Source organism: Micropterus dolomieu, linkage group LG12 (genome assembly GCF_021292245.1).
Source record: "Micropterus dolomieu isolate WLL.071019.BEF.003 ecotype Adirondacks linkage group LG12, ASM2129224v1, whole genome shotgun sequence".
In the NCBI taxonomy this organism is placed as follows: domain Eukaryota; kingdom Metazoa; phylum Chordata; class Actinopteri; order Centrarchiformes; family Centrarchidae; genus Micropterus; species Micropterus dolomieu.
Genome location: NC_060161.1, coordinates 29,810,363 through 29,835,339, shown reverse-complemented (window position 1 = coordinate 29,835,339; position 24,977 = coordinate 29,810,363). Strand labels below are relative to the sequence as shown.

The window sequence follows — 24,977 nt, the reverse complement described above, 5'->3', positions numbered from 1 at the left end:
GAACTGAGTATTAACTGGGAGGGGTCCCTTGTGTAAAACCATTTCACCTGAACCTAAACGGTGAGCATCATCAGAACAGACATGATGTCATATTGTGTTTCAGCAACTTTAAACAAAATAAAAAATCTGACAACGGTTGTTAATTAATTAGAGGTAATATTGCTTTGATATAGACAAAATATTTCCTGTTCCCTTCCACAGATGCTGTGTGATAAAGCAATTTCCAAATCCCATAGTGTCACTGCAACAAGTCCTACTCAAAGATAACAGACCCTCCACTCCAAGGATAAGGATTGTGACATTTTTCAGTTTGGTTCCACCATTTGTACTGCATGCTTGTGACGGAGTACCTTCACTACAGTTGAGTAAGCGCTTGGACTGCCATACGTTGCTGTCAAAGTTGCATGTTTGGTACCCTGTAGACCTGTGTTTGAATCTGGGTAGACTGACTGCTCTCGCCTTTGGCCGCATATGGTGTCAGGAGTGGGACGGCTTGCCGTGAGGTCATCTGAGCCCAGAGTCTGAACCGTATGAGGGACCCCATGGGTTACATTAATGATGGGATGTGTATAGTGTACTTTTCAGTAATACTGATCATATGTCATCATTTTACTGATTTTATTTTTGTTTGAAGGTATTTTGTTCGAGATGTGATACATGCTGCTGCACCTTTTAATGTACAGGAATTTATTTTTGTAATATACACAAAATTAAAGTTTTTTTTAGTTGTCTGTATGTGTTGTAAAATATTTTTTTTTACTGATTATTATTATGCTAAAAGGGCATTTTGCAAGATATTTTTAATTCATTAATAATGAATTATTCTCATACTGAATGGTTTTATAAAGCAGCTTCCCAAGATATTAATAGTGGCTCTTGGAGTATACTAGTAATATATTACTAATATGCTGAAATGCTAATAAAAATGTTCAGGGAACACATTTAAAATATATTTCAACTGTTCTTCAAGTATAGCACAAAAGGGTATTTTAAGTTAAATTTTAAAAAGTATATTTAAATTACAGTAAAGGTACATAGAATGGGTCCATTTTAACACATAAGTATATTAAAATATATTGCAATTATCTTAAAGTTGACTTTAAGTATTTCTAAAATGACACTTAACATACTTTAAGTTTTTCCAAAATAACACATTTAATATACGCTTAGTATAGTACAATTAAAATATGATAAGTGCATCCAAAAAAAGGCTTGCTGCACTTGAGGTGACAACAACTTTGGTTCACCAACCTGCACCTGGTCCTCTCCATCTCAAAGTCCCGGGCTGATTGTCAGTACCAGTACATCAGTTGCCAGGATGGATGATGCAGGGCTCTACAGAGTACATTGGTGAACGAGCATCATGTGCACATTCTTCCTTTTACTTTAGCTTGATGGCTAACAGCTGACTTGAATAACATCAGGTCCAGTGCAGTTGACCTGCCGCCCACTCATGCATTCACGTCAAGGATGGTGCATTCAGTAACTCAGTACCGCAGCGTTACTTGGATTAGTAAATGTAATAATATTACTGTTTTGGAAATAGTAATCCGTTGTACTACTAGTTACTGGGAAAATGAGGAAATGTAAAATGAGAAAAGTAAGATTAGCACAGTCCCTGCCCAACACTGCTAACAGTAGGCCTAGCTATGAAATTAGTTTTAATTTAATGTTAGAGTATTATACTAAGTTAATTTATACTTCAGATTCTGTGCAACCAAAATGAAAATTATTATTAACAAATACTGACAAATTAAACTATTAGCAACAAAAAACTACTTCCTTAAAAGAGAAAGCAAGTATGTAAAAAGATTTAACTGAAAACACAAGACTGAATGCTGAAATTAGGTAAACACTTTTAACACCCTCCCTCCTCTGAGGAAGTAAACAAGAGCACACAGCTCCACAATTCCCAGAAAATGTCTCCAGAATGCAGGAAATTACTAGTTTAATGCTCAAAATCTTGTGTGGCAGGACCCAGTCCAGATGTCTTTAGCAGGTCCCACAGACCCAGGACAAACACAGGCAGCCGCAGTCAGTACGTGCACAAGAAACAATAAACTAAAATAGTATAGCAGTGAGTTATAAGTAAAGGAGGAACAAAGGAAAACAATAGTTTTATCACAGGTGGGTTTTGAAACAGGAACCTGTTTTTATCAACCGGAGACACGAGTTTGGAACCCGGTAAGAAACCCCTCCCCAATGATCTCCCTCACGCAGACAATCGAGGATGTGGGCAGAGTTAGCCGTGAGCCAAGGAGAAGGGGCAAGGAGGAATTTACCATAAGCCAGTGATTCGAGTCTGTGAAAATAAGAGAACATTTTCTTCAAGAAATTGCCAAGAGGGCAGGATCCTTGAACGATATCTACCTACCAAAGAGAGGACCTCCATGCGGTGGAACTGTATGTCCCCGAATCTTTTTCAGCTAATGAGTATGTTTCTTTTACAAACTTTGTTTCTTTCAAAAATGGAATATTTTAACATCATTGTTATTCATATTTAAACATTTCTCTGTGATACAATTACAAAAATATTCAGGGCCACTTTGAGAATTTACAGTTTTACCTGTTATTCAGAAATAACTTGGATGCATGCGCTAATATCAAGGATTGCAAAGGGCCTTCATCTTTATCTTATTTTGTATTTGCTCTTCATAATTATAAAATTAGGACTAAAATTCCAAAACACTAAAATCCACTTAAGTCGTTTTGATGTTATCACAGACCTGTTTTTTCTCTGGTAAAATAAGAGCATTCTCCCTTGCTCGTGTCAATAGTAATTAAATTGCCTCTCCCCCATGACATCCTATTTTATGCAGATGTCATAAAATTCTTACCCCAGACTCCCTGGTGGCGGGGGAGGGGAAGTTCACCTGCACTCGACTTTAGTGCGTCTGCCTGGCTACAGCCACCTCTGGCACACCTTTTATTTTAATATAGTAAAAAGTTTAAATGAATATAGGCTACTAACATGAATATATGAATATGCTGACTTAAATATATAATGCAATGCATTACTTAAAATATGCAAAAAATATTTGAGCAGAGAGATGATGACTTGATAGGTGTGGAGATGAGCCAGGTGCCAGGAGAGGTAAGCCACGGCCACAACAAACACGCACGCACACACACACACACGCGCACACACAGTCTGTTACCTTTTGAAGTGAAGTGATAGTTCTGGGCTTTTAGTGTTTGTGTATGTGGTATGTAGATGGTTGTCAGCTCGCCCCCAGTGAACAGTGGAAGTAAAGCACTGCTGTGGGCAGAGTCAGCCACAGACTCAGAGAAGGAAACGGATTTACGTTTGTGTTTCTTCTCAATAGAGGAGTGTACTGGTTTACATGTTGTCAAGGACAACATCACATTGGAGAGTTAGCATTAGTTATTCTGCAGGTAAGAGTTGCTTTTTAAAGTAAAACTTGTATAATGTTGGGTATTGTTGTTGAATTTGGGAGGTTTGACGCAAGATAGTTATATCATAATATTAAAGTATGTATAATGTGTGTTATGCCAGATGTATTTGTGACTGATTGCCTATGGAGTTTCTGATGTAAGGCGTTGATAAGGGAGGATATTTTCTGTGTATAAAAAATGTGATCCAGATTGAATGGTTCTTTTGCTCTACAGACCAGGGGCCTGTAAGAAGCAGGATTTGAGCTTATCGGGGTAACTTCGGGGTTAACCCTGGGTTTTCAGGTCCACGACGGTGGTCCACTTCTTACCCGGGTTGATCTCCATGGTAACTTATGTTAAACGGCTCCAGATAAGAGATGTTGATCTCTTATCTGGAGCCTACTGACCAATCAGCTTTCTTGGAAAATTACATCACCATCTGTAGGTGATCCCACAGACTGTTTTGTAGGCTGCTTTATGTTTGCTGCGGTGATGCGGAGAAACTCTTGCCCATAGGGATATAATCCTATAGACTCTGATTAAAAGCCTTAGGTAACCTAATTGTAGGCCCACAGGTTTTACAGTAAGCCTACTAACTTCTTAGAAATGTTTTTAATAGGCCTATTTTTTATTTGCTCCCAGTCCGTTTCACACAGTCGCAGCCATTAAACTTTCGTTTTTCTTATGTGAGGCTGAATATTATGAGCAGTTTGGTGGGGATATTGAAATTCACTTTAATAACAACGTGGGGGATTTATTTTAGGTTAGTAGCTTTCTTAAAGTCTATCACAGAGACTGAGCATGTAACGCCCCACCTTTTGCGATGTGGGAACAGGTGAGGTGAGTTTTCAGTAGCCTAAATGTTGAGATTCGGTCTTACTAGCCTATTTCAGCACATTTTATGACATGAGTGGATTTTTCGTTTCATTGCTTTGTGAAGTTAATTTAGAACAACGTTTGGATCACTTTTGAGTGTGTTAAATAAATTAATCTAATTTTTGAAGTGAGGAAAAGTTCTTTAAAGTGACGAGGAACGACCACTTATTCGGTGTCCAGCCTTTTAATGTGGAAACGCCGAGCTGAATGAAAAAGGCTGATGTATTTTCACACAGCTCATAAGAACACATAAAATCAACTCACTATTATAGACTTTGCCTTTTCATAGACTTTCACACTATCGGCGAATTTCTGTCTCCCTGCATGTGTCAGCTGCAGATGTGTTACTCAGACTAGGCCTATGTCCTATTTCTGTAGTGTTACAGTTTGCTCTTTGTCTGTAAAATATGACGCTCTGATGCCAGTGGACTTGTTCATGTCTGCGACTGGTCATCTGCTGCTAACACCTCTTTTAAGTGAACGCGCTCACGGCTGAATTGGGAAACCCTGGGTTCAGTTACCGAGTTGATAACCAGCGTCGTGGTACCACTTATCCCGACCGCGATTCTTAAGCCAGATAAGGAAAACATATCCTGGGTAGGCTATGCTGAACTGTTTTCGTGGTACAGTCCCCAGGAGATCTCCACGGTCCACTGTGTATCATTTTTAATAAACTGTATGAACATCCCATGAAAACAAAAAACAAGCCTAAACAGTGGAATCACAAAACATGGACCAAAAAACCCCCACATAAAACCACAAACCATGACACTTGGGTTCAACAGTTTGTATCTAAATGTATCAATGTCTACATTTATATATACAGTGGGTATGGAAAGTATTCAGACCCCTTTAAAATTTTCACTCTTGGTTTCATTGCAGCCATTCCAAAAGAAGTTCATTTTATTTCTCAGTAATGTACACTCAGCACCCCATCTTGACAGAAAAAAAACAGAAATTTAGAAATTTTTGCAAATTTATTAAAAAAGAAAAACTGAAATATCTTCATGGTCATGCTCTGACACTCATATTTAACTCACATGCTGTACATTTCTTCTGATCCTCCTTGAGATGGTTCTACTCCTTCATTGGAGTCCTGCTGTGTGTAATTAAACTGACTGTCTATATGTAAATGCTCCGTACTTGTATAGCGCCTTTCTAGTCTTTTCGACCACTCAAAGCACTTTTACACTACATCTGCATTCAACATTCACACTCATTCATACACTGGCGGAATAGCCGCCAGGGGCAATTCGGGGTTCAGTATCTTGCCCAAGGCAAGGGAGCCAGGGATTGAACCGCCGACCTGCCGATTAACGGCCAACCCGCTCTACCTCCTGAGCCACAGCCGCTATATAAGACCTTACAGCTCACAGTGCATGTCAGAGCAAATGAGAATCATGAGGTTGAAGGAACTGCCTGAAGAGCTCAGAGACAGAATTGTGGCAAGGCACAGATCTGGCCAAGGTTACAAAACAATTTCTGCAGCACTCAAGGTTCCTAAGAGCACAGTGGCCTCCATAATCCTTAAATGGAAGAAGTTTGGAACGACCACAACTCTTTCTAGAGCTGGCCGTCCAGCCAAACTGAGCAATCGTGGGAGAAGAGCATTGGTGAGAGAGGTAAAGAAGAACCCAAAGATCACTGTGGCTGAGCTCCAGAGATGCAGTAGGGAGATGGAAGAAAGTTGTAGTAAGTCAACCATCACTGAAGCAATCCACCCGTCGGGGCTTTATGGCAGAGTGGCCCGACGGAAGCCTCTCTCAGTGCAAGACATATGAAAGCCTGCATAGAGTTTGCCAAAAAAACACATGAAGGACTCCAAGATGGTGATAAATAAGATCCTCTGGTCTGATGAGACCAAGATTGAACTTTTTGGCCTTAATTCTAAGCGGTATGTGTGGAGAAAACCAGGCACTGCTCATCACCTGTCCAATACAATCCCAACAGTGAAACATGGTGGTGGCAGCATCATGCTATGGGGGTGATTTTCAGCTGCAGGGACAGGACGACTGGTTGCAATTGAAGAAAACCTCATCCAGAGCCGAAGGTTCACCTTCCAACAAGACAATGACCCTAAGCACACAGCTAAAATAACAAAGGAGTGGCTTCGGAACAACTCTGTGACCATTTTTGACTGGCCCAGCCAGAGCCCTGACCTAAACCCAATTGAGCATCTCTGGAGAGACCTGAAAATGGCTGTCCACCAACATTCACCATCCAACTTGACGGAACTGGAGAGAATCTGCAAGGAAGAATGGCAGAGGATCCCCAAATCCAGGTGTGAAAAACTTGTTGCATCATTCCCAAGAAGACTCATGCCTGTACTAGCTCAAAAGGGTGCTTCTACTCAATACTGAGCAAAGGGTCTGAATACTTATGACCATGTGATATTTCAGTTTTTCTTTTTTAATAAATTTGCAAAAATTTCTACATTTCTGTTTTTTTCTGTCAAGATGGGGTGCTGAGTGTACATTACTGAGAAATAAAATGAACTTTTAGGATTTTTGGAAAATGGCTGCAATGAAACAAAGAGTGAAAAATTTAAAGGGGTCTGAATACTTTCCGTACCCACTGTATAGTATATATTTATATAGGTCGACAATGATAAATGTTTTTGTACACTGGCGCTTATTTTTGTGGATAGAGGCAGTGTTATATAAATCACAAAATACATTTGTGAATCCTGTAATTCATTAACATTGAGAGCCAAGAAAAAGCATAGAACACATAAGATTCCTTTCATGTTTCTACAGTTTCAACAAAGTTGTATTGTTTTGCAACTTAGTCAAAACAAGGAGACACGTCAGATCTGGAGCAGCAAAAATCAGATAACAGCGTCGGAGCACTGAGACAGAAAGAAGAGAGAGTGAACTGGAATTCAGAATTTTATACTGTAGAGAATTTTTATCTTAAATTTTAATTGAGAGTTTTTCACTAACTAAAGACATGTTTTTAATTTTCATGAAAACAACCCGATACGTTGTTTATTTTTAAAGTTTTTTTACTTTACTTTTAATTTTTAGGAGTTCAGGATGCTGCATCCGAAGAAGTCCAATGATGGAGTGTCTTTCAGGATCTGCAGTGTTTTTCTTTTCATCATTCTTCCTTCTGTTGGAGGTAACTTCAACGCAAAACACTGCAGTAACACACTGATGTGTTGGAAACCAGAAGACTCAACTTCTGACAAAAAAAAAGGAATCCATGTCTGTAACAATGACTTGGTCAGAGGAGGCGATAAATATCAATGACACTGTAACTAGTCACATCAAAACTAATGCATTAATTATTAGCAATAAAACAAATGTACTGTATTGTGAAATTCAATGATCATTACATCAGTCTGCAGCCACACTGTTAGCTCTGTGAGGCTACAAATCCTGAAGGTTGAGCTTAATGCCAATGCCAATATGCTAACGATGCAAGCGGGAGTGAAGAGCAAACCGGTGTCTGTTGGCGAGAAAGTGCGCGGGGGCCAGTGGAGTCAAGACTCTGGGTAGGGGAGCGTTCCCTTAGTCGGCGGACATGTGGAAACCCCCATAGACCTTCAGATGGAAAGGTGTGCGTGGGCGTTTCTGATATCATTTTGATCGTTGTGAATGTAAGTGAGGTATGTGGCCAAGGATTTTGATTATGTTGTCTGGGATTCCCTGCCTGGACGCGGTGGAGGCGGCTCCGATGCGGAACAAATGCCCAGAGTACAGTTTGTGGGATATGCCGGATTTGGATAGAATTTGGCGGTGGTGTTGGTGAAACCAGAAGCGTGTGGTTACTTTCCCTGTCTCTTTGACGAACAGAAGATCTTGGGGGAAAGCATGGCTGGCTAGTCTCGAGTCCATGTAGAGACGTTTTGGTTAGTACGGACTGAGGTAAGAATTGAGTTGGAAGACGTACAGTCCCCTCCAAAAGTAGAGGAACAGTATGGGAAATTCCTTTGTTTTTGTTGTTCACTGTAGACATTTGGGTTTAAGATCAAAAGATGAGTATGAGACAAGAGTTCAGAATTTTAGAATCCGCAACTCAGGACATACCACCCTTTGTTTGAACCCACTCATTTTTCAAGGGAGCAAAACTATTGGAACATGTGACTGACACCTATGTTTCTTGTTGCCCAGGTGTTGCCTTTTAGGTTTATTGTCCAAAAATTAAATAGCTCTGCATGACTAGTCTAAGTTTTTATCCTTAGTTAAAACTTATAAAGACAGCATTTTCTGTTAAAGAGGATAAACCAACATGAATACCAGAGAGTCTCTGGGAGAAAAGCAAGCCATTGTCAAGCTGAGAAAAGAAGGAAAATTAACCAGAGCCATTGGACAAACATTGGGCATAGCAAGCACAACAATGTGGAATACCATGGCTTGGGCGTGCATGGCTGCTTCTGGAACAGGCTCATTAATATTTATTGATGATGTAACTGATGATGGGAGCAGCAGAATGAATTCAGAAGTGGACAGAAACATTTTGTCTGCCAATTTACGGAGAAATGCATTGAAACTAATCGGGAGAAAGTTTATCATGCAGCAGGACAATGACCCAAAGCAAGCTGCCAACTAAACAAAAGACTTCATCAGGGGAAAAAAGTGGAAGGTCTTAGACTGGCCAAGTCAATCACCTGACCTTAACCCAATAGAGCATACACCTCCTTAAGAGGAGACTGAAGGGAGAAACACCCCGAAATAAACAAGAACTGAAAGAAACTGCAGAAAAACCCTGGAATAGCATCACAAATGAAGAATGCAACAGTTTGGTGATGTCGATGGGACGCAGGCTTGAGGCAGTTACTGCAAGCAAGGGTTATGCCACCAAATATTACATGTTATTTACTTTAAGATCAGTTGTTCCATTACTTTTGCTCACCTAAGAATGCTGTGGTCTAATACAAACGCTGATATGTCCTAAGTTGTTTAACACATCTAGATGTGAAAACCAGGAAATGAGAGCTGAAATTCTGAACTCTTGTCTCATACTCATCTTTTTATCTTAAACCCAAATGTCTTCAGTGAACAACAAAAACAAAGGAATTTCTCTTACCGTTCCAATACTTTTGGAGGGAACTGTACATGAGTTGCGGTAGACCGGACTGGTTGGTTTTGCTGCGTTTGAGGTGATAAGTGAGTGTGTCTGCGAATTGTATGGAAATGTCAGCCATGGTGCCGTGCAGGCTCAGATGGTAGTGGAGGCTAGAGGCAGTGAATTCTGAGCAGTGCAAGAAGCCAAAAATTACCAGTAGGAACATGGATTCTAGGACTCTGTCCACGTATGGAGTCAGATAACCCAATCTGGGAGTCTGAATACAGCATACAGAGGTCTGAAGTGAGGGGTAGATTTGGCAAGGAACGTAGATGTTTTGGCAAGGGACGGCCTTTGGTTGGCATGCTAATGGTTGAGTGGGACATGCAAGGTGCCCCTGTGGACAATTTGGTAAAGAAGTTAATACCGCCAGTAAAGACCTGTATGGCAGAGGATTTAATCTTGAGATCGGAATGTGTGAAAGCGATGAAGTTTGAGAGGGTTATGACGTTGAGAGAAAGGAACAGGATGCCGTGGGAGGCATGGAAAGCTTTGAAGCAATTCCATCTGGTCAGGTAAGAAGAAAGTGTCTGTGGAGCAATGCTGTTGGAAATGCTGGGAAATCAATACTTGGCGTTCTAGCTGTGGTGTTAGTTGAAGATGGTCACTGAAAATGGCGGGACCGGTGTTGGAAAGGGATCGGAAGCTGGTGCCTATTGCTTGAATTTCTGGAAAGAGAAACGAGAAAGAGAGTTAGCGATAGTGTTTTTGTGGCCTGGGATATGGACGGCTCAGATGATGAATTGGTGCTGTGCTAAAACCAAGGTGAGCCTCCGCATGAATTGCATTATGTCCGGGCAATGGAAACGTCCTCTGTCCATTTGGACCCCCAAAGAATGGCTGCGATAATGACTGGGTACATTTCGTAGCGGCTAGTCTGCTGCGAACCATATACTGCCGTAGTAACCGCCGAAGAGCTGAATGTCTTCTGGCTTGGTGATGTGGTCGCTGTGGAAGGAGTGAGTCAACACTTTTTCAAGGAAACTCAGGATGTTTTACACAGCATTGTTTGCAAAATATGTGTAGCCATCCATCTCGACACTAGACTCAACTGCTTTATGTTGAGAACAGGTCACAGGTGTTGCATAAGCAGAGACATTCAGTCTGTAAACATCTAAGAATGAATAAATAAACCCATATCTCTTAGTCTCTGCTCCTATGTAACAGTCATTCATAATATTTTAATTTGATTTCTAGATCTGACAGTGGCCTCAAGTTTGACATGTAAATGACTTATAGCCACCTGTTGCAACAAAACTCTTTTGAAGAACATTCTTTCACAAATAAGACTACTCCAGTCAAACATGTTAAGCACCATAATACTGCTCTACTGTATGAATGTGTTTGACACTCAAAATGTGATGAGTGTGAGTCGGATACAGCCTCTGAGGCTCCAGTAGTCGTTACATAATCTATATACAACTTTTGGGATTTTGATGAACTGTTTCTGTTTTTGGTGCAGCTCTGACAGACTTAATTTCTTATTTTTAGTATTTAACATTTCACTCCTGTTTCTATTTATTCCTATGTTTTCTTTGCAGCTCAGTCAAAGTTGGTTTGTTCACATCAGCCAATCGTAGCCTGGGTTGGTGGTGATGTAATTTTGCCATGTCACCTTGAACCTGCACTTAGTGCAAGTTCTGAGATCGTGGTGTGGACCAAACCTGGTTTGGACCAAAAGTACATCCATGTTCACCAAGATGGACGACTGATGTACCAGAGTAAAAATCCATCTTATCATTCCCGAACAGCTATGTTTGAGGATGAACTGAGTAAAGGAAACGTCTCTCTGCAAATCTTCAATGTGGAAATCTCTGATGCAGGAAAATACTCCTGTTTCCTTCGATCACTGCAGAAAGAAGCTTCCATCCAACTCATTGTTGGTGAGTGAGACTTAAGCTTAATATAAATATTAATAATAGTCCTTTTTGTTTTTATCATATCTTTAAAGTCAGAAATCGAAAAGCATGTAGCCCTAACTCTCTTCCATATCACATGTTCTATTAGCAGTGTAGTGAATGAAAGGCACAAATGTACAGAGCCCTGTAAGAACCATTGAATTAAAAATAAATATTCTTCACTAAAAGATGAGCTAAGAACGGCACAGAAGTGTCTGCCCTTTTGAAACAGTTTCCAACTGATGGTTCATTGAGAAAACCAGAGGGTTTGATGTGGTTTGGCATGGGCGGGAATGGAGCCAGAAGGCATGTTGTATGTTCCCAGGTGCGTTTGCACCAAACATTGACCTACAAAGAAGCACTGGCAGTTACGACAGAAGCTTCAGGCATGCCCGAACGCTAGGCGTGCAGTGAGAAGAGACTGTTCGCTTGAAATTACTTTTCGTTCGTAACAATTGTTTGCTACAAACGATGATGCTGAAAAGGTTAGCATATATACTGCTAGTTTTCTTCATTAAAAGAAAAACAAAGAACAGCACAAGGTGCCTGCCCTTTCGAAATTGTTCCAATGATGGAACCATTGATGGTTGTGTGTAACTGATGGTTCTGCGTAACTGGCATCTCTGTGTCAGGAGCCCCTATTGGAACCGGCTGCCATAGTTTTTGAAAGTGTGCAAAAGGTGGCGCTGGCATCTTGGTGCCAAAGCCCCTACTGAACCCAGTTGCTGTGGTTGTAGTGTACAGCTGGGGGCGCTGGGTGCTGATGACTATGTAGTTTGTCCTGTATGATAATGCTGGTGCTGTTGCTGTAAACCCTGAGGCTCAAAATTCTGGTGCTGGCTGACTCCCGTTTTGCTTTTGGTGCTGACCTTTCTGCTGTCTTGAGCTGGAGTTTATATGTGAACTGTTCCTTTAACAGTGGTGCTGCCGTCGTGGTGTGTGTGATTGCGTCCCCATGGGGTTGACAGAGCCGTGGGTATGACATGATAGCGTTGAAAAGTTTGCTGGATTGTTTTTTTCTGTGAGACAGAATTCTTTTATCTTTAAGCATTTTCTGAAGAGTGGCATATAGTCCGTATTTAAATTGTATATGAAGACTGGTTGACACGGGACCTCGCTGGAGTGTGGTAATGCTGCGCTCTGCTTGCTTGAGGCGGAGGATTCATCATGTGAAATGTTCTTCAATGTTGAGGAGAGATGAACCATGTAAGATATTAAGTTAAAGCTGGACTCACCACCTTCCTGGCTGGTATTAAGACTGTGGAAAGTGGAGTCATGGAGGCGAACAGTCCAGCTGGGTCTGCTGCGTTAATGGAAATGTTGAAAATGATTGTTGTGAGTCCGTCCAAATGATTGAGGATATATATGGTGTCCGATTGGGGATAGCAAGATTGAGTCCATTCTCAATAAAAAGTAAGTGGATGAATGAAGTCGCTTTTAATAATTTTCAATATGGCATGGTAGCGTTAACTTAGCATTAATTTATACATGTTTTATCTAAAGCCAATGTTCTAAATTCCTCCTCAGGTGCTGTCTCCTCGCCCATCATACAGGTTGTCTCAGATAACAGTGACAGTGTGGTGTTTCAGTGTGAGTCTGCAGGCTGGTATCCAGAGCCTGAGGTGTTTTGGCTGGACGGTGAGGGAAACCTCCTCTCTGCTGGACCTACAGAGACAGTCAGAGGTCCTGATGACCTCTATACTGTCAGCAGCAGAGTGACTGTGGAGAAGAGACACAGCAACAGCTTCACCTGTAGAGTCCAACAGAAGGACATCAACCAGACCAGAGAGACTCACATCCAGGTTACAGGTTAGAAAGAGTTCTGTAGAAATTAAACATGATGTATGTTTCAAACAGTTGAAGTCTAGTTTAATTTAAAAGCATCATGCTGTTCTTTGTTGTATCATTTCAGCTGGTTTCTTCATTGATCATTGTTGTTGCCATTGCATCTGGGGAATCATCATTACTCTTGGAATTGCTGTCTGTGTTTTCATTATTATCAAACGAACAACTTAAACGTAACGTAAGATACATATTCGTTTTCCTTTTTTGTGTCACGTTACTTTCAGAGCTCCTGTCACTTATGACTGTATAGTGACATGTAGGGGTTAAATCCGAAGCATCAATAGGTTATATAACACCTTATCATTAATTTAAATTAAAATATATTTTGATATAATATAGGCAAAATGAAAAGCAGAACAGGAAATATAAAATGTTGTACAGATGGTGCAGAGGTAGCACTCGTCCAACACTGCTTTAAAGACACTGCTTTAGGTGATCCCACCTAAAGTGGCACTCGTCTCAGATGCTTTGTTCCTCATATAGAATGAAAATTTATATGTTGTATCTGTAAAGAAAATGTCTTTTCTCCTGTCATTTAGATGTAAAAATATTTTCAGCTCAAACATCATATTTCTGTTCTGCTGCTTTAGTTTCTCATTTTTACAAATTTTCTTTTCTAAGGAAAAACTACATGAACACAGAAGGTTTTAACAGATTTCTTCTTCTGCTGGCACACAGGGACCAGGAGGAACAAGAAAACTGACGGAAACGAAATTAAGGCCGGCGTTCTCGAGTTGTCCAGATTGACTGGGCTAAAGGAACTGGAGAACCAGGGAGCAACTGGGGAACAAAGAGAGTGCAGACCAACAGAAAGACGAGGAACAAACAAATAACCTACAAAAGATGGAGGAACATAATGTCATTAGCATTACAGCAAAGAGGGGAAAAGAACAAAGTGAAAATGGAGAAGAGGAACTGTGGAGGACGCTTCAGTCAATGAAGACGATGGACAGAAATAAGATGCCCTCATGATACAGCAGGAAGAACTGTGGAGATGAACCTGAACTTCAGGAAGAGCAACACAGAGACAGCTGACAGTTTATAACACAATGCACGCTGCAAAGCAGTTTTTCATACAATGTGACTTTAAAACAAACAAAAAAAGACAAAGCAAATGAACATGTCACCAGTGCAGCAGTGTGACTCGACTACAATGAAGCTCTATGGCACAGAGGAAGATAAAAAAAATCAACAGCTTTAGTAAATTTAAAGATGACAATTTATCATCCCCCTCCTATATTGTTATTATTGAAATATTGTTCCTGTATGAGCGGAGAAGATTTGCCTCCTAAAAGCTAAATAAACTATTTAAAGAGGTGGTATTATGCTTTTTAGGCTTTTTCCCTCTCCTTTATTGAGTTATACTCCTTTTTTGTGCATGTAATAGGTTTGCAAAGTGAAAAAGCCCAAAGTCCACCCCAAAGGGAGTTCCCATCTCCAACAGAAAAGTCATGCTTGAAAACAACTTATTTGTAGCCTTCAACACAGGGTGAAAAGAGGAGCTGCTGCAATGTGCAGTATGACAAAAAATATGGTGTTTTTTGAAAATTAAACCATGTAAACCTGTTCTGGTACAACCCCTAAATAAAATGATGAACTTGAAAATGATCATAATACTACGTCTTTAAACACTCCCCAGTTCAGCTGGAAAAATAATCGTCACAAAGCTGAAAACAGGGCATATGTGGTTCTCATAGGACAGCGACGCTACAAAAATATAATGATCTTATAGACCATGATGGATTGTTGTATATTAAACCACCCAATAGAGTAAAAAGGAGGAAAATCTGTTAAATCTTAAACATCTACAGCAGTATAATGCAACATACACATTAATGCAGCAGGAACATTAATCCAGAAACATCAGATATAATAGTGAAAAACTGACAGGGAACATTTTATTATACTATGAGTGCTTTTAATTTGATACTTTAAGTACAGCAGGAATATTACTACTATTACTAATATAAACCACTTGCATACTTTTAATGCAGGACTTTTACTTGTAGTGGTGTATTTTCACAGTGTGGCCTACTTTTACTACTTTTAGTTCAGTAAATGTTCTGGTGCTTTTTACCATGATGATTATCTGAGCAAATACTATGTATAACAAGCTAATAAGATAATTTAAAGCTGAAAGGATCAGATGGGTCAGAGTGATTTTCTGGTTGAGTTCAGCACCATGGACAGAGACAGCGGACGACCACCTGTCTGTCCAGCACCTGCTGTTTCTTTCACTGTGAGTTACTGGATCGACTCTATATGGGGTATTTATACATGTGTCTGAATTTTAAAAGCAATGTCACTGTAATTATTCACGTCAAAACTAATTTTTATAAAGTTCTACAATCATTATAAATGACTACGGTCACACTGGTGAGGCTACACTAACTGTAGTTTGAGCTTAATGGTAAAATGCTAACATGCTCATGTAGACAGTTGAAAACAGGTAACTTTGTGTGACCTGAAAGTTAGTTAAGAGAAGAATATGTATAGAGAGAAAAAACAGACACCCCCTTTTTTGGTTGTTCTTTTAATTGATTTCATCAATCACATACTTTTATTTCATTTTGAGTCAACATATGGTTATTTGACAGCCATGCCACTAGAGGGCGCATCACACTTGGGTGATATAGGATAGTATCTCAGGCGCGCATGCACAAAAATAAGTCTAACATTGCTGTTGTTCATTTAATGTGTATTGTGAGAGCCATTTGGTTTAATATTGATTATTTCTTGTTGTTAAACCTCACGCCACCAGGGGTAGCCATGGCGCTGTCAATTTGACTGCGCCAGACTTAATTTAATCAAGGTCCAACAAGGCACAGGTGTTGCCGAGACAGAGAGGGGAGCAAACAGGTTTTTGACCGTGCAACTTGCGATGTGGTAGGAGGAATGAAAGTGGGGTTATTGTATTTCCTTTTATAGTTATACCTATAATGTACTTGTGTAATGGACACGACATTAGTTTAAAATAAATCCGTACTGGCAACATTGGACATTGAATCTATATTTCACGCGTCATAAATAATAATCATCCAGTCCATATCCCTCAAAGACCTGCTGCGTCTCTCTACATGCTTGCCCTTTCCCTCGGACCACATTCGCTGCAGTGCCTTTCTCCTTTCTTCACTCCATTGCCAGCGGCCTGCGGTGCGATCACTTACACAGATGCGCATTTTCTAGACTAAGTCAATGGCGCTTCTAGGGACTTTACTATGCGCCTTGTCTGTGTGAGATTTACGAGCAAGCGATCGTTCCGGAGTGAGTACATCTAACAATGTGGATTGCCCACTGAATTTACCCCTACATGTCACTGTGCAAACACGGCTGGATGAGGACATGAATTTAGCAAGCATGCTACCCAGAGACCTACCTAGTCTTCAAAGCCTCTTGGCTTTGAATAATTACATTGCATTCAATGAGAGATCTCGTTGGGACTTTATGTATGAACTGTCTAAGGAATCGTCATTTAATGTTGCTACACGAAGATTGTTGATTGTTTTACTTATCTGGCAACGTGCAACCTAATCCTGGCGCTGAGTTGCAATGTATTCAGATGCCATCTGATTGTAAATCCTTGTCGATATATCACAATGATTGTGAAAGACATTTGTGGTGATGGTATGATATTTAAGACCAAGCATTGCAGTTCATGATCATTCAGCCATTGAATTTCCTGACACTGAATATTTTTTTATTTTATGTATATCATGACACCACCACCCTTTGCTCCGTCTCTCCTGAACATATTACAGCCAGGAATGTTAAGTGCTGCAGAGGGGGCATTGTTATAGATTTTATTTTTTATTGTTTATATTTTATTGTTATAGCGCCATCCACACCATCTCCTGGCGTCCCGACGTGGTGCGGGCCTGGGCACAGGTGGATCCGGATAACCTCAAACATATGGCGATAATAAGTCCAGTTGTCAGAGATGATTGTGTCGGTGTTGTTTATTTAGTCTTCTTGGTAAACTTATTGTAAAGTGGTGGGTAGACCACAGCATGCACGTGCAGAGGAGGGTGCAATGGGTGCTTGAGCACCTGCCCTTTTGTCAATGACGAATTTAATTAATTGTTTAAATTTGTAAAGGTCCTTTTTGTGAAGGCCTGTCGAATCAAACTATTAGTAAAATGAATTAATAATTTCGCCGTAAATAAAATGACCCAGATTTTGACATTTCACCTGATGACCTCATCCGTGACGAGCCCTCCCGTTCAGACACCGTTAGTGATTCAGCAGCTCTGACCACAGGACACCAGCGGTTCACGCCGGTAAGAGGGGTTTGCTGCAATGTGCTTGTAGTTGTATAGGCCTATTGCTGTGTGTCGCCTGTAGAAGTAACGTCAGCTGCCGACTAACACTGCGCCGACAGCTAACGTTACTTCTACACACAAGGTGCTCTGTTCACTTAGTTCTTGCTGTTTGAGGGAGAAAAGTTTCACGGGCGTCGCGAGGTATTGTATTTTTTTATGTAATTTGATTTAAAAACCTTTCACTTGAACTAGGATTATTACAGTAACTTAATAAAACGTAGGGTGCCTTAAAATAATTATAACATTAGTAAAACAGGCTTATTAGGCTACTTATTCCTCTGAATTATAGCCTAACTTATCAGCCCTTTTTAAAACGATAATTTAAATCAGAACAGTATTTGAACAGATTTAATAGCAAAACTATTATGAACTAAATAAGATGAAATGAAGAAGAAATGGCCCTATATAGATTTCAGACAAAGGAATGAAATGTTAATGTGAAAGGTAAATGCTACTCTGTCATGGTTATTATGGGCCAACACACACATTTTTAGCTTTATGATTAGACAGTCAATCAAAATCCAAATATATCTGATTCACAATGCAACATATAAAAATCATTATCACAATATTGCACACACACCCCTGTCTATAGATTTGTCTCACTCTTACCCCTGCCTTGGCTAACCTAGTCCTTTCTCCCAGTACTGTTTCCTTCCCAGATTATTTCCCACACTTCCTCTCCCTGCAGCTCTCGGTGTGCAGCAGAATCTGTGAGTATCTCCCTCTTATTTTCACATAGCAGCCAGCCTTGGCAGCGGCTGCAGCAGGTCAGTCATAGTGAGCCCGTCCCAAATACTGTCAGCAATCTTTACATCTTGTCCCGGTCACATTTGTTTAATTATCTCATATGTATCCTTTGTTTGTTATAATAAATCTAGTCACAGATCACCTCCAGTAGTATCAGCAGCAGCAACATCACCAGCAACTGTTCCCTGTAAGTTATGTCAGCCCACTGTGTTTCAAAGCCAGATCTGGGTATTCCCTGTGTTTCTTTTTCAAAACTGTCACAGCATTTGTTGATGTATCGATACAGAAGCATCTGTATACGCATTTAATCAAGGAATACATAACGATAAATTTCTGTATCGATATTTTGAGAACAGCCTTATTTAAATCCTCGTTCCATGTGCCCCTTTTATACTTTGAGCACCTGCCCTTCCAAAGGTCTCTGCTGTTGATACTTGTATGATGTTCCTCAAATGTAAGTCACTTTGGATAAAAGTGTCAAATGAATAAATGTAAAAGACGTGGAAAGTGAAACCAACAGTGTGAAAATTCTTGTCAAATCTTAATCCAACCAACAAAAGTATGGATGCATGGTCAACCCAGCCATCAACCCAGCAGCAGGACCGGTATCTGCTCCTTTGTGCGGGGAGGAACAGGAGGAGCAATGCCAGAGCCCTACAAAATGACCTCCAGGGGACAGCGTGTGCATGTTATTGTTTAAACTGTCAACAGACTCAATGAGGGCCTGACATCCTCTAGCAGGTTGTTTGCTCACACTTTACCTTAGAAAATGTATTAAAGTAAACCTGGGGGGTCAGTTTGAATGGGCCTGATGGAGCTGAACACATTAAAATCTAGAAAGTATCTATTTACAGGGGCTTTGCTTAAGTTTGCCAGTTGAGTAAATGCTGGATCATCAGCTAGTACAAGCACAGTTGATCCACATCCAGCTACAGCCAGTACTAGCACAAACCCAGTCCAGACATCTTTAGCAGGTCTCACAGACCCAGGTGAAGTGCAGCCTCAGCCAGCATCAGATACATTATGGCTATGGCAGAAATTTGCTTATGGCCACAGGGAAATCAGCACCGGCTGTGCCTACATGTTATGCTGTGTTAGTGTGTCTGCATTTCCCTGTTATTTCTCCCCTCCCTCTCTGTCATCCCCCCCCCGTGCCTCTGTTATATCTACCCTCCTCTCATCCCCCATCTACCCGTAGTTTCCAGCAAGGCTTTCATCTGTTCACACCATTTTCCAATCATTCCTCTGAGGAGTTGGTCAAACTTCCTAGCAGAGTTAACAGCCATTCTGCAAGTAAGCTGCATTTTAAAGTTATCTTTTATATTAAATGTTGTTTATCAAAAGTTCACAATCTTTGACTGTTAAAACAATAAGATTATTTTGTAAATTTAAAAGCAAATTCGCAATGTTGTTTGTGATCATATATAAAGCCTGTGTGTATATGTATGTGTGTGTATATATAAAAGAAATTAATTATTGTATACAAACATTTTTAAAGGTAACTTTGAACACCATTTATAAAGTCCAAACTATTAAAAGGTAAAACTTGTATTTATACTTGTATTGTACTTGGGAAAGATTGTATTTATACTTCAGGAAGACCCAAATAAAGCAAAAGGATAAAGATACTGCCACCCGAAAGCAAATGTTCTTTACCCGTTTGCATGCAATTTGCATGTGTACTTCATGTCGGGCAACAACAGGTCACATTGGAGAGTTCATATCAGTCGTACGAGTTGCTTTTTAAACTAAAACTGTATAGTAAATGTGGGATATTTTATAATCTTTGTTGTTAAAACAACACTTTAGAGATGCTGAATTAAAAACTTTGTCACACCACACTGAGGCACAATTTAGAATGGCTTGAAATTTTATTAAATTAGAAAATGTTTTAAAGGATACGTCTATTAATACAAAACTCACATCCCCATATAAAGTTTAAGTGTGTTTTAAGTTTTAGTGACATCAAGTGGTGAGGGTTGCGAATTGCATCTCCCCTCTCCTATCCAAGCGAGTTGTATAGCTGCAGTGCCTGAGACAGGACAAAAGACGTCATCTATGAGATAACAGTTTGTCAAGAAATTAGTTTTCTTTAGATATATTAACAAATTACATTTACTTAATTCTTCAGTAAAACCATATGTTGTGAATATTTGTTACTTGTTCATTAATAAACAACAGCCACATCAAGAAATGAAGTGCTACATGATGTCTCATACTCCCGTAATACATTATTTTACAACTTGGGAGGGTTGGCTCATCTGGACTAACATACCAAAGAAAAAGAACACATCCAGTGCATCAAGTATGACCACTGACAGATAACAGGACAGTGTAAGCCTCACTATTTCTGCACCACAATAAACCACATGATACATTAAGCTTACGAAGGCTGGGGAGGATCTAGGCTCCTCTTACTTTGCTTAATATTAGATAAGCAATCTGCAAATCTTACCAAAATGTCTTTTTAATTTTTTAAAATACAACAGAAACAAAGTAGTACTGAAAGCCATAATTTAAGCTTGTGGTAAAATGGTGCAACATTTTTAATGGGCATTTAGCATGTGAAAGTATAAATTACACATTTGGTGTACAGTAGTGAAGTAATATCCAATAATGTTTTTTTTTTTAATGTAAATTCTGAAAGTATTCATTATTACTTGATAGGCACACAGTCTTGTTTTATATCACCATTGGCAGTGAAAAAGTAATACGTTTTCCACCAGGGCAGTAAAATGTGAAGTTTAGCTGCTGATCTGAGCTTCCCTGCCGTTACCATTTTAATACGGCACATTTCTGTCAACGTAAAAAAGCCATAACAGAGCATCGGAGAATAACTACATGTAACATGTTTTTTCTAACAGGGCAAAGTTTTAGCTGGCTGATAGCTTCCATGCTCTAAGCCAGTGGTTCTTAACCTGGGGGTCGTGACTCCCCTGGGCGAGAATGCTACTATATACACAAAAATAGAAACAAAACGTATAAATAACAAGAAAGACTATAGGAGGAGATAGGTCGGCGGTTCAATCCCTGGCTCCCCCAGGCTGCATGTCGAAGTGTCCTTGGGCAAGATACTGAACCCTGAATTGCCCCTGGCGGCTATTCTGCCAGTGTATGAATGTGTGTGAATGGTGAATGCAGATGTAGTGTAAAAGTGTTCTGAGTGGTCTAAAAGACTAGAAAGGCGCTATACAAATACAGAGCATAAGTATTTGATCACCTACCAACCAGTAAGAATTCCGACTCTCACAGACCTGTTAGTTTTTCTTTAAGAAGCCCTCGTTACCTATATAAAAGACACCTGTCCACACACTCAAACAGACCCCACCTCTCCACAATGGCCAAGACCAGAGAGCTGTGTAAGGACATCAGGGATAAAATTGTAGACCTGCATAAGGCTGGGATGAGCTACAGGGCAATGGGCAAGCAGCTTGCTGAGAAGGCAACAACTGTTGGCGCAATTATTAGAAAATGGAAGAAGTTCATCTCCTTCGGTCTGGGGCTCCATGCAAGATCTCACCTCGTGGGGCATCAATGATCATGAGGAAGGTGAGGGATCAGCCCAGAACTACACGGCAGGACCTGGTCAATCACCTGAAGAGAGCTGGGACCACAGTCTCAAAGAAAACCTTTAGTAACACACTACACCGTCATGGATTAAAATCCTGCAGCGCACGCAAGGTTCCCCTGTTCAAGCCAGCGCATGTCCAGGCCCGTCTGAAGTTTGCCAGTGACCATCTAGATGATCCAGAGAAGGAATGGGAGGTCATGTGGTCTGATGAGACAAAAATAGAGCTTTATGGTTTAAACTCCACTCACTGTGTTTGGAGGAAGAAGAAGGCTGAGTACAACCCCAAGAACACCATCCCAACCGTGAAGCATGGAGGTGGAAACATAATTCTTTGGGGATGCTTTTCTGCAAAGGGAACAGGACGACTGCACCGTATTGAGGGGAGGAAGGATGGGGCCATGTATCGCGAGATCTTGCTCAACAACCTCCTTCCCTCAGTAAGAGCATTGAAGATGGGTCTTCCAGCATGACAACGACCCGAAACACACAGCCAGGGCAACTAAGAAGTGGCTCCGTAAGAAGCATCTCAAGGTCCTGGAGTCTCCAGACCTTAGGCAAGGATTATACTTTCCGCATCCGTGAGTATGCTAGGGTCCGCGTGACGAAAAAATCGTCATCAGAGCGGGTGCGCGTAGGGTGCGCGCCAGGTCTGTGTGGCGACTAGCGCTACCAGGGCAACAACCAAGCTACTGCGCATGTGTGGAACGTGTCTGCCAAGCTGACTGCAGAAGGTAGTATAAACAGAAGTAGCTGGGTCCGCAGTTGTCAGTGTCCGTTCCTGAGTATATTTGAGGCTTTAGTCCTTTGTTTATCAACACACACCTCCAGTCTCGGCTCCACACAAGCCAAAAAAACCCAACTGGGAGAGGAGTTGGGAGGAGCTCAGGCTGGACTGGTAATCTGGCATACCGGTGGGCCTGCACACCTTCAGGGGCCGGTGTAACGTAAATTATGTATTTCTATAACTGTTTAAAAAAAAAATGGGTGAACGACCGGCCCATAAAGCATGAACAACAGCGCATTGATTAATTTTCTATACTGACACTGGGCCGGCCCAATCACATCTCTTACTTGCCCCCACCCCCCTCTGCTCTCTGTTTCTTGCATCATGCCCCCCCTTCAGAGGGCTGCTGCCAAATGCGTGAAAACAACCAATATGTTTGTTAATGGGGCTGCGGCAGTTTTAACATCGGCTGCAGTACCCCATGTAGAGCAAGCACAGGGACCTGAAGGAGTAAAGGAGAGCTGTGGCCCCGGCCAGGCAGAGGAGGAGGCGAGTGGGGACAAAAGCATTTGTTGAAAATGTTCTGAAAAACAGCTTGCACCAAGAAATGTTAGAAAAGTTAAACAATAAGCTACTGATTACTGCATCATATTCTATTTTTTTATTCTGAATTGTTACCTGCCACCTGAATTTTGCGCTTCCATGGCGCAGAACGTGTCTCCAGAATGAAGGAAATTAAGTGTTTAATGGTCAAAATCATATACATTTTTTTTTGCATTGGAACAAAGTCTCATCTCCCGACCTGACATTTAGATTATTATTTTTTTCAATAAATATATTTGTTTGACAGGGAAACTGTGCAAACAGGAATGCATATTAATTTATTTAAAAGGGCACTTCCGCTCCAGGAACAAAAAGGGCGTACTTAAGCCCTTTTATGTCTGTGTGTGTGTGTGCGTGCCTGGTGGAAATGTTGTTCAATTATTTGACATACAGTCAGCGAGGAAAAAGAAAACAAACCCCTACTAATTTCTACCTGGAGCTCTGTCAGGTTCATGTCGGTGTTGGTCTGGGTCACATAAATGTCCTGTAAGACAGCAACAAGTTTAAAAACAGAAGGATTGAACTCTGACTGTCTAATCTCAGATAATATCACGACTTATTTGCATTTGCCTCACAGTGGGACAGTGAAGTACGTGGCACACATTTACAAACATGCAAAACATCGACAAAGACGTTGCCCATGTAAATGGTGAAGGTACTTTACCATTATCACATAGCCTACACATACATGTTGTGAGATTCATCCTCTGCATTTAACCCATCCCTGAAGGGAGCAATGGGCAGCCACTGCACAGTGCCCGGGGACCAACTCCAGATTGAATGCAATGTCTGGTCAAACAGCACTGACTGGAGAACCTATCTAACATGTTTTTAAAAGCAGATAGTGTTTACAGAAAGGATTTGTTAATGTTGTGAAAAATAGTTTGCACCAAAAGATTTTAACTAACAAATTAAAATGCTTTGAGAAAGGTTTATTTTGCACATTTAGAAAAAATGTAATACAATTTTAAATATAGAGGAAACAAATGTACATTGTCCAAAAACAATTATGTGAGCTAAAAAACAAACAAGTAGCCTTTGTCACCTGCCAGCTGAATTTTTTTAGTTTCCCTTTTTTATAAATACAGACATTTCCACCATAAACCACATATCTCCAGAATACAGGAAATCAACTGTTAAATTCTCTGGGGGAGAATTGTTACACTGTTATACAGTGAGGAAAATAAGTATTTGAACACCCTGCAATTTTGCAAGTTCTCCCACTTAGAAATCATGGAGGGGTCTGAAATTGTCATCGTAGGTGCATGTCCACTGTGAGAGACATAATCTAAAAAAAAAAATCCTGAAATCACAATGTATGATTTTTTTAACTATTTATTTGTATGATACAGCTGCAAATAAGTATTTGAACACCTGTCTATCAGCTAGAATTCTGACTCTCAAAGACCTGTTAGTCTGCCTTCAAAATGTCCACCTCCACTCCATTTATTATCCTAAATTAGATGCACCTGTTTGAGGACGTTAGCTGCATAAAGACACCTGTCCACCCCATACAATCAGTAAGAATCCAACTACTAACATGGCCAAGACCAAAGAGCTGTCCAAAGACACTAGAGACAAAATTGTACACCTCCACAAGGCTGGAAAGGGCTACGGGGAAATTGCCAAGCAGCTTGGTGAAAAAAGGTCCACTGTTGGAGCAATCATTAGAAAATGGAAGAAGCTAAACATGACTGTCAATCTCCCTCGGACTGGGGCTCCATGCAAGATCTCACCTCGTGGGGTCTCAATGATCCTAAGAAAGGTGAGAAATCAGCCCAGAACTACACGGGAGGAGCTGGTCAATGACCTGAAAAGAGCTGGGAACACCGTTTCCAAGGTTACTGTTGGTAATACACTAAGACGTCATGGTTTGAAATCACGCATGACACGGAAGGTTCCCCTGCTTAAACCAGCACATGTCA

General features: G+C 40.6%; 2 protein-coding genes across 6 annotated transcripts in view; both read left to right on the top strand.

Moving 5' to 3' along the window:
* Positions 1-3,193: 3,193 nt before the first annotated feature.
* Positions 3,194-14,574, top strand: LOC123981202 (butyrophilin subfamily 3 member A1-like). 3 transcript variants are annotated; one of them, XM_046065937.1, is made up of 6 exons: positions 3,194-3,396; positions 7,299-7,392; positions 10,884-11,225; positions 12,768-13,049; positions 13,153-13,263; positions 13,764-13,902. In XM_046065937.1, exons 2-5 carry the CDS (start codon positions 7,308-7,310, stop codon positions 13,254-13,256), a joined length of 813 nt encoding a protein of 270 aa, XP_045921893.1. In that variant the 5' UTR covers positions 3,194-3,396; positions 7,299-7,307; the 3' UTR covers positions 13,257-13,263; positions 13,764-13,902. The 3 variants fall into 3 exon arrangements, with proteins under 3 accessions (XP_045921893.1, XP_045921894.1, XP_045921892.1); XM_046065938.1 differs by having other exon boundaries at positions 13,153-13,258; positions 13,764-13,783; XM_046065936.1 differs by lacking the exon at positions 13,153-13,263 and having other exon boundaries at positions 13,764-14,574.
* A 1,368-nt stretch (positions 14,575-15,942) lies between these two features.
* LOC123981201 (butyrophilin subfamily 1 member A1-like) overlaps positions 15,943-24,977 on the top strand; it is a 17,040-nt gene continuing 8,005 nt past the window's right edge. Inside the window, exons 1-2 of one of the 3 annotated variants that reach the window (XM_046065935.1) lie at positions 15,943-18,117; positions 18,286-19,447. The gene's annotated coding sequence lies outside the window, so the exon portion shown is untranslated. Of the gene's footprint in view, positions 19,448-24,977 lie in introns of all 3 variants that reach the window. The other 2 variants (XM_046065934.1, XM_046065933.1) reach the window with 2 other exon arrangements.

What these genes read in the sequence shown, in the direction of transcription:
- LOC123981202 (XM_046065936.1), top strand. Translation starts at nt 7,308, where the DNA reads ATGCTGCATCCGAAGAAGTCCAATGATGGAGTGTCTTTCAGGATCTGC. An exon ending in TTCCATCCAACTCATTGTTG is followed by an intron (nt 11,226 to 12,767) that starts GTGAGTGAGACT and finishes ATTCCTCCTCAG; the next exon opens with GTGCTGTCTCCTCGCCCATC. An exon ending in GACTCACATCCAGGTTACAG is followed by an intron (nt 13,050 to 13,763) that starts GTTAGAAAGAGT and finishes GCTGGCACACAG; the next exon opens with GGACCAGGAGGAACAAGAAA.